The following is a 9,911-nucleotide window of genomic DNA, read 5'->3' as shown; positions in this document are numbered from 1 at the left end:
GGTAGAACTACAGCGCTTGGAGCCCCACCACTGCTGTTACTAGAGCAGTCGGTAAGTGAAACAAGCAGGCAGAAGGGAAGGCAGCTCTTCTTAGTCTGTGTGGAGCTAGAAGCAGGCTGGCAGTGAGTGGAAAGAGAAAGCTTTCTGTTAATGGAACAGGAACCATTTTTAAATACCAGAGTTTTGAGAATAAACCTTGTGCTATCTCCTACACCAACATGTTGTCTGGCCCTCTACCTTCCGATACAACGATGTTTCTTATGCTCCTACATTTCCATATAGAGCTACATATAGACTCCCACCATGCCATGGTGATACAGTTTGGGCCTACAATTCCAGTAGCCCTGCACATCTCCCACATGGTCTCCCAGTGAGGTTTACAAGCCACCACCATATGTTGATGTTGGCAGCTAACTCTGTGATGGGCCTGGCCTGCACCTTCTGAGGCAATTTGATCTCACTTCAAGGCTAGCTGTTCCCACAGTGGTTCTGCTACCAACACAATCTGGGCTTGTCTCTACATTGCTGTTGTGGCACTTTAATCTGCTTTCAAACCTGTGCAAGCAAGAGAATGAATTCTGATTATTAGGACACATGTTTTTGCGGGATGTGGCTTATGGATCCACCTGTACTGGTGAGAGTAATGGCTGTCCACAGCCATCCTGCACTGTTGTCAGTGTCCTTCAGTCCCCAGTTATTATTCCTTCAGCTCTGGCAGTGAGCTGCTCCCATGGGTACACCCCTTTGAGTCACGATGAGCAAGGTTTGCTTCAAAATTTATATCGTACATGTTTGCTAAGCACGCCAGCTCATTTTCACTGAAGTGGAGAAGGGATGCTCCCAGCGGGCAGTAACTGCTGTGAGGTAGACAGCGGCAAGCAGCTGGTATGATAATTTCTTCCACTGGGGCAGCTGAATCCGGAAAAAGACATTTGTCCACGCCAGTTTAAACTGGTTCAAGGGCATCTGTACAAACTAGCCAGCTTCCTGTAGCCATGGTGTGCTGGTGCTTTGTGTAAATCGGGCTCTGAAAAACAAAGGCAATGGCCCCATCCTGAACTTGCTGTGGTCTCCATTCAGCAAGGGAGGGGCACAGCCAGAGCTCAACACATCTGATTGTTCTTCTAGTCTGGTCTCTCTTTCTGCTCAGACCAAACTTTCTTAGACCATTTCCTTTATCAAGCAGGATACGTTCAACAGGAAATTCCTCGGGTGGATTTCCTATTCTGTGATAATCCACAGCTTGCTTACGTATTGGTCAGGACAGGATGGGGATAAGGGATGGGGGGGTTGAAAGCAGTTTGCAGAATCAGGAAACTGAACCAAGAGAGAGGAATTTGTCTCCTCCTTTTAAATCTGCTTATTATAATATGTTTTTGTGTAAAGATTGTCCTTTGACAGGCACATCAAAGGCACTTTCCAGAGAAAGATGTGAGCTTGTGCTGTGAGTTTGTCCTCTGTGTGCGTTCCCAAGATGCAGAGGCATCCCGTAGGGCTGCATCTCCTTGCAGTCATAGATATGCCTCCCTCGTGGTTTGCGCAGCTGCATCTCAGTTAGAATTTGGCTCATGACATTGTTTTGGTGCAAGAGCCTGTTTTGTTTGTGAAACAAAACAGCACAACACATCTATTAGCAGTGTGGCAGTATGAGCAGGCTGGGGCAAACCCATCAGTGTAGTTTATTACCAGAGATGGGGTCATCAGTAAAGCACTTTGGAGACTCCAAATACAACAGTGGATATTTTGGGTATTAAAGAGTCTACCTGGGGAGATCTTAACTCTGTTGCTTTTGCTGTTTGGTCCCAAAAGCAACAGAAAAGGATCACTTTCTCATTTACTCTGCTTTAAATTATCTGTATGATTGTCTGCTGCAGTGGCTTGTGTGTGTACACGCTAAAAGCAGGGCACTGTCACCTCTGGGTGCACGGAAAAGGAACACGAGTAGGACACCCTTGAGATATTCCAGGATCATATCTGCTGGGTCATGCTGCCTGTTGTTTTTCAACTTAATAGTAAAATGAAAGCCAAAAATATCACCCATAGACACCTGATGTGACTGCCCCACCATTAGCAAATTAGCTTTGGAGAAACCTGTGTTGTGAACTGCAGTATCTGTGGAGTCAGTGCAGTGTTTTTAATGGAAAGATGGTGAAGGAAAGCAAGCAGTGTGTGTAAAGCACTGCTGGCTCTGCACTGGGACAGAGGGGAGGCTGGCAGTCTCTCCTCAGCCATGCTTTTGTAGTCACTCAGCAAGCAATGACATTGTGCATCGCTAGCAGCGGAGGTGATGGCTTGCCCTCGTTCCCATAGCAGGATTCTCACCTATACAGCCACTTTGCCAGCACGCCCTGAATTTGTCCTGGTGCTCTGTATCAGCTGGAAGGCACGAACTAGGGTATAGAAGAGGCCTATGTGTGCACGATCCAGAAGCGCTTACCTGCCATCTGTGCACTGCTGCGTAAGATCTACACATGCACTGCAGATGCTTCTGCCTCTGTTGTCTTTCCATTCTCTGCGAGTGCAGATCCCCACAGTTAACAACACCTGTGTGTTCTTCCTCTGTTACTAATTTCTTGGTCTTAGTTTTCCTACACGTGCTATTATCCTAAAACTATCTTACAGCTCACATATGTATAGATCAAAGTGAAAACTCGTAATATGGTTGAAGCTTGTGACTGAATATTTCAAAACAGTGTTTTCACGCTTCCCTTTTCCCGGGTTACCTTTGGCAGACTCCAGCCATCTGTTGTCTGCTTCTGGGCAAGGACTATACTCCAAAATCCAATGGCTGCAAAAAAGAGCATGGAGAAGGAAATTGTGGGAACACAGTGCGACCATAGCAGAGATGCCAGAGCAGAAGTGCTGATTTGGGGGTGTTTTACAAAATGACAAGTTCACAGTGGTAGAACCACAAAAGCTGGAAGGATCAGTGGGAGACAACAGGCAGATCTCCCTTTCTGAGTTGCCATTTCAGGCTTTCTGCAGACACATCATTATGTCAGCTATACTACACCTTATTCCAAAGATGGTAGTGTTAGAAAAAACAGTTTTATTTAAATAAGAACTGAGATCCTGGAGCCCAACTCTGCAGCATGTTGCAAAGTCCATGACGGTGGTATTTTGTCACCCTTGGTGCACAGTCTATGATCATGTGGATGTAGCTGGCTGTGTTGTGCTTGTGGTTAATCTAACAACCCCTCCCTCAATCAGTCTGCCCTGGAGGGAAAGGACCCTCCTGTTGTTGTGTGACTTGAGTGTGATGGTGAGGTGAAAGCTAAGGTGGAAGAGAAGGAAAGCTAGGAAGGCAAGAACAGGCAGGGAGGAAGGAACTAAACAAGGTGAAATCAGTCATGGAGAAAGTTGATGGGGCAAGGCAAAAGAAGAATGCCTGTCATGATCAGTCTAGACAGGGATGATCCAGTGACCCTGTTAAAGCATTCATGTGCACCCCAAATACAGAAAGCTCTGTCTGACTCTTATCTCCTTATCACAGCCATCCCAGCTGCCTAGAGAACAGGAGCACTGTCTTCCAGTCCAAGGCTCGTCCCACGTGCCGACAGCTGCCGCAGAAGCCCTGAGCCTGTTTCATTGTGAACCTGGACCTTCTGGGACAAAATCATTTCAAAGAGAGTGCTCATTTCTGAAAGGAAAGTGCTGGCCAGTCTTGTCCCAGCAGCATTTGAGTCAGACCCAGCACCTTTGCCAAAGGTCTCAAAGGTCCTTGGTTTCTCCTGCCTTGCAGCATCCTCATCTTGAGGTGAATGCGGAGAGTCAGGGGAGAAGACGTTGTCCTTATAACTACTGGTGAGTGGCAAGGAGAGACGAGCCACCCATGCTGGGTCAGCAGCCGTCAGCCTCTTGAGGGCCAGCTCTGGAGGAAGTGAAAACAAGAACTGTAAGTGAGACATGGAGTTGATGAGACCCCAGGAGAGAAGAAAGGAAAAAACAAAAGAAGAAAAAAAAGAAAAAAAAAATTGGAATGTGAAGGGACTTCCTGAAATCAGCTGTGAGTGGACTGATTGTAAGCAGGTCTAGAGATAAGCTACCAGCAGCACCATTCAAACCAGCAGCTTAAAAAAACCAAACTAGAACTTGTTTAAAACTCCTGTTGTTTTTGTTGGGGTTTTTTTTAATTATATATATATATAATAACCACTTTGCTTTCCCATTTGTTGCAGCCTCAAGTGGCACGTCACTAAATTGTTAGTAAAGCCAGAAAAAGTGAGGGTTGAGGACTGGTTAAAGGGGAGCTGACAACGGAAAGCTTTCAAGGGGGAAGTATCGGACAGAAAAAAGGCCACTAGTGGACTTCCCAGAAGGGTCACTCTAGGGTGGTAGTTTGCTGCTAAGCAGGCATATTGAGACCAAAACCAAATGTTTATTGTGAGAGTAATAACAGAAGGAGAATGAAATTCTGGATTCTAAAATACACAGCTGGATGGTTGTAGACTAGTAACAAAAAAATTGAGCTATAAAGTAGTTGTTCATCAATTGGAAGCAGATGAGGAGCAGTAGGAGCCTGAGGTGGGTGTTGGCTGCAGGTTTGTTAATGTACCAGTAATGTGATTCTGCCCCAAAATGGACAAATGAAATCATACAATGTGTTGGTCAAGGTACTCCCTATTGGCATGAAGATATATCCATGTATTGTTACTAGGTCTGGCGAGACCTGATGAGGAGTATTACATACAAATCTGATTATCCGTCTGTAGGAAGGAGTGTCTGAAATGACAGAAGTGCAGAGAAAACTATTGAGAAGTAAACAGGAGAGTCCAGGTTTATATGATCAAGACCCAAAGAGGCAGGGGCTGCTTAGCCTAAGGAAGCAAATGCTCAGTGGGGATCTAACTGCAACCTGTCATTATTTTGATGAGATAAGCTCTGACAAAGGAAATCTTTGTGCTTAAAATAGTGTTGGCAAAAGAAGAAGTGATTATAACTGTCCACGAATAAACATATACTGGAAATTAAAGGAAGGACCCCATAGCAGGGTGAGCCTGGATTAGCTTCCTCATCAGACAGCAGGAAAGGAAACAGGGGTTCTTATTTTTAAGGTGGAGCTTTGCAGTTGGTAAACAAGACCCCGTGATGTGATGCACAGACGCTGCCTTCCAGCGCCGCATCGCTTCACTTCCAAAGCGTAACTGAGAACCACTGGGAGGGTTGAAACAATCGCCAGGTTTGTGAAACGCTTTGGGTCAGACAGCAGCAAAACAAATCACTGGTGTCTGGCCATAAAACACTGAATTCCCACAACAGTCGCCATCAGATGGCAAGAGCTGGTGTCATTGTGATAATTATGCAGCTCTGACTTATAAAGTGACCTCTGAAAGGTGGGTCCCCATACTCATGCCCTTGTGCTGCTTCCAGAAGATAATCAATACCCTGCCGCAGCCTGGGACGCGTGGTCCTCAGTCAGTGGCTGGTCAATCAGTGGGACAAGTCTCCTTCCTCGGCCTACTAAGTCATTAGTTCTTTTTGTCTGAAAAACAACTTGTGTCCTGGGGTGGGATGGGGGTGAGGGCTGGGATTCAAACCCAATAAGGAGAGAAGGGCAGACACATCCCTTAGATTTTGTTTCAGCTGAAGCCCCAAAGTTCTTTTGTGTTGCTTAACTTCCAGGGTTTCTTTCTGCAGTCTCAGTACTTTCTAGCAGTTGCAGTGATTGTTCCTTAAGAGATCTCCCAAGCATGCTGAAGACCCATGTTTTTGCTCTAAAACATCCCCAGTTCTCTCTTCTGCAAGAAGCCACTGCGTTCCCTGAATATTTTTATGTTTCAGCTGTGGAGCAGGGCACAGCAGTACTCTGCTTGCTGCAGGGAGAGCCAAGACTCAGTGGCCTGATGGTCCTGTGACCATGAAACCTTATAATTAGGTATGTTTAATTTGACTGATAACTCTTTACTGCTTTATTTTAATGGTGTTTTGAGGGCAGTGGTGTTTTTATAATCAATAAAGTTAAATCTCTTGTCTGCTGCTGCGAGCGCTGTTTCACTGGTGAGGGATAGGTGTTAATAGATGGTGCTGAGTGAGTTCAGCCAGCGGCTCGATCCCTGCAGCATAAGCCAGCAGAGAGCTGCTGGGACAGGTTACTCACCCAGTTCCCCCCCACAGCGAGTAGCACAAAGAGCCAGACAGCCTGGGGCAGCTGTTTGGATACTCCTGAGCACAAGCAGTGCTTCCTTCCCCCCGCTCTCAGGATGCAAGTCCACTTCTCTGTTTGTGTTTGGGAGAGGAGGAAGGAGACCAGCAGCTCCATCGTCTGCGATCTGTTGCCTTTTTGGGAAAGTCTGGGCTCATGGTGAAGGTTGTTTTTCACCACTGGAACAGGGCAGGCTCCTTTGTCATGTCCAGTGCTACCGCGTGGGCAGGAAGCTACAATGGCATGGCCTCAGCATGCACCACTGGTGTTCATGGTGGAACTCCAGTAATTTGGCAAAAAGGGTTGGGTTTTTTTCCTATCAAATCCAAGAAGCATGGGAGATGGCACTTCATGGATATGTCTGGCCATAACACAGATTTTCTAGGATGCTACCTAGACAGGACTGGATCCAGATGGATCTGCTGAGCAGGTCCACCAGTCCCTTTACTGGGACTGGTGCATGTCAGTACACCCGTGGGTTGGAGGTGGGCAGCCTGTTTGCTCCCTGCCCTTGGCTGCAGGATTTTTAAGTCTGAGGAAGCTTGCAGCTCTTGTTTGACCCAGCCTTTCCTTCATTTGCTCCTTACTAGAATAAAAGGGCAGGAAGGCGTGGTTCTCACTTTAAGCAAGAGCCCAGAAAATGCCCAATTCTGGAATGAAAATGACCACGGCAGCAATCCTCAATTAGTTCCTCTTGCTGTGGAGAAGCATAGAGGCTCCACAATGAAATTTCTGCTACAAGACGTGAGTCAGCCCAACTCTCAAATTGAAATGCCAGTAGAAGAGATTTTTTTTAGAACAAATCAATAAAACGAACATGTAGAAAATGTCAGGCCCAGATGGTATTCACCCCGGAGTGCTAGAGGAACTCAGATATGAAATTGCTTGGTTTATTAACTGCTGTTCGTTAACTACTGCTTCAAATGAATACGGTATCAGAGGAAGGGAAGGTAGAAATTGTGACCTGAGTTTCTAATCGTGTGAAGGTGAATCTGGTGCAGATAGATTGATAGAAATTACTATATGTGAGGCTCAGCAGATAGAGAAGTACCTGCTATTCAGACAAGAACTGAAGTGACATTTGCAAGGCAGGGAATTGCGTTTTGCAGATGTGTTGGCATCTTTGGAAGAGGTAGATTGAGTCTTGGTGGACAGAGAACACCTGGTCTTGCAGAAGAACACCAGCCAGGCTCACAGGGGAGCTGAGCTGTCCCTGAATTAACAGCCAGGTTCTGTCAGGGACTCATATGTGTTAAAAGCTGGGAAGTGAGGGTGAGAACAAACAATCTTCCCTTGCACAGGGAGGTCTGTGTCACCAACTGTTGGACATGTGTCTTGGGAATGACATGTCACGTACTGGTGACTCTCCCACCATGCAGAGGAGGGATTTGGGATTCACCATGAACAGTTTGGTAACAGAGCTCAGCATGGAGCCTGGGCAGGACAGGAATGAAGAACAAACCACAAGACCTCCTTATACCACCAGTGTAGTTGAACCTGCTTTGACAGGGGGGGTGGACTAGATCTCAAGAGGTCCCTTCCAACCACCACCATTCTGTGATCCTATATACTGCACACAATTCTGGTCACCACATCTCAATAAAGATACGCTAAAATTAGTAACAGGTTGGTCACAGGAGATGAAAGTTAACTAGTTCAGCCTGGTAGGTAAGAGGCACTTGGTAGGGCTCAAAGGGTCTATAGCATCATGAGGAGCTTGATAAGAGTGACTGTTCACCTTTCCCATTCTGCATGGACTAGAGACCATGAAACAAAGGGGCTCAGGTCAGCATGGGAAGCAGTTCACCTGGTACACCATTAAACTTGACTTTACCCCTAAGCAACAACAGATGTCAACTTCATAAATCAGCTTAACAACAGCAGATACGTCCAGGGGAGGAAAGATCTACCAAGAATGATTAAACGTGAAAAAATCTAACGTGAAGCTCAGCAAGTCCCTTTGCTGTAAACTGCCTGGTACCAACAGCATAGGATGGTCCATACGTGCTGTCCCAAGCATCTGCCACTGTGGAAGCCACCCCAGCAGATGATATGTCCCCTGGCTTACTGCAGGCCAGCCAGTTTTATCTTCTGAATGGGGTTAGTGTGTTACTTGAGGAGATCCTGCTGCTGGAGCCCCCCACCAGCCCCAGTGTGCTCCCAGTAGCAAGGCCACCTTACCTGCCTGTGGCTCCAGAAGGGTCTCCAGCTCCTCTCCTACCAGCTGCTGCACAGAGAGCTCGAACCCGCTCTCTGAATCACGGTCCTCCGCCTCGCTCTCGCCGTGCCCGCTGTCCTTCGTGCTCAGGCAGTCAGCATCCAGCCCTGCAGCCCTGCCAGGGGGCCAAAGCACTCAAGTCACACTTCAACCCTCAGCATGACCCTGACCCACCAATTACTTTCAAGATGGTTGTCTTCATCCCCCATGAAGTGACCCAGAGGTGGGGTATGGGCATCCTTCCAGTGCATTGTTCACAGCACCAAAGGCATAATCATTTTAGCTCTCCCTCCCTCTCCATCCTCAGCAGATGGAGATGATGATGATGAGAAAGGTGGAGAAAGCCCTGTGTGCCCATGGCCTAGGGAGATGGGGACGGGGAGGACATGCATGATAAGGGAGTGATGAAGTCCTGGCATCCTCAGGAGCATTCACCCAGAGATGTCAACAGCATAATTTAATGGTAACACCATAAAATTTGTGTCTGGGAACATCTTCAGCACACAGCTGGGATGACTCAGCCCTTCCCATCCCTGCTAGCAGCATCTCCCTCACCAGCCTCCTGGCCCGGGGACAGATGCCCTGAACTCAGCAGGCAACAGCATCTCTAAGTACCCAGAGCCATGAGAAAACTCATCCTTGTGCTGCTGCCTCCAAAGCTGGGACCCTCTGTGATTGTGCCTTTCTATTGCACTTGAATGCATCAGTGTTCCCCTAGGAAGGATGGGCAGATGGTTCTCCAGGCTGAGTTGGGGCTGTTCAGCCTGGAGAAGAGAAGGCTCCGGGGAGACCTTATAGAGAACTTCTAGTACCCGAAGGGGCTCCAGGAAGGCTGGGGAGGGACTTTGGACAAGGGCAGAGAGTGACAGAACAAGGGGTGATGGCTTGAAACTGGAAGAGGGGAGATTGAGATGAGATGTGAGGAAGAAATTCTTTCCTGTGAGGGTGGTGAGACACTGGCCCAGAGAAGCTGTGGATGCTCCTCCCTGGAAGTGTTTGCGGCCAGGTTGGATGAGGCTTTGAGCAACCTGGTCTAGTGGAAGATGTCCCTGCTGATGGCAGGGGGGTTGGGACTGGATGAGCTTTAAGGTCCCTCACAACCCAAACCAGTCTGTGATTCTATGATTCATGGCTGCAGAGGGGAGCTCTGGTAGATATGAAGGAGCTACCAAAGTTGCCCCAGGAAGGAGGCAAAGAGCAGCCCTAGGAGGTAGCTGGGTACCAACAGGGAGACAGGACCAGAGGAACACAACCATCCCCTGCAGGGAGGACCTACCTCCCCAAATTCAGTTCAGCAAAACCAGGGAGGAGGTTTTGCCTTGTGTGTCTGCTGCCCTGGTGTCTCCTGCCCTTGGAGGCTCATGTGGCCAGCAGGGCTGAAGCAGAGGCAGCGGAGACACGGGGGAACGGGGCGTGGGGAAGGGAAGGGCTGAGAGCCAGCCTTACCTGCTGCCGTTCTTGGCCGTGTACTTGTTTCCCCTGTGGTTTGTTTTGGGCTGGAACTGGCCCTGGTGCAGCAGGGAGAGCAGCTGGGAGATTTGCTGTAAGGCA

At 47.9% G+C, this 9,911-nt stretch overlaps 1 protein-coding gene across 1 annotated transcript in view; it reads right to left on the bottom strand.

The window, feature by feature from the left end:
- Positions 1 to 3,457: 3,457 nt before the first annotated feature.
- The window catches only part of PCDH12 (protocadherin 12), a 10,090-nt gene continuing 3,636 nt past the window's right edge, over positions 3,458 to 9,911 (bottom strand). The window contains 3 exon segments of the mRNA XM_029083839.1: positions 3,458 to 3,871; positions 8,324 to 8,475; positions 9,807 to 9,901. Of these exon segments, the coding sequence (XP_028939672.1) occupies positions 3,507 to 3,871; positions 8,324 to 8,475; positions 9,807 to 9,901 (612 nt within the window). The 3' untranslated portion in view covers positions 3,458 to 3,506.

Source organism: Antrostomus carolinensis, unplaced genomic scaffold (assembly GCF_000700745.2).
Source record: "Antrostomus carolinensis isolate BGI_N321 unplaced genomic scaffold, ASM70074v2 scaffold40742, whole genome shotgun sequence".
Taxonomy (NCBI): Eukaryota; Metazoa; Chordata; class Aves; order Caprimulgiformes; family Caprimulgidae; genus Antrostomus; species Antrostomus carolinensis.
Note: the sequence above shows the minus strand (reverse complement) of the source record. Positions and strands in the feature narration are given on the sequence as shown.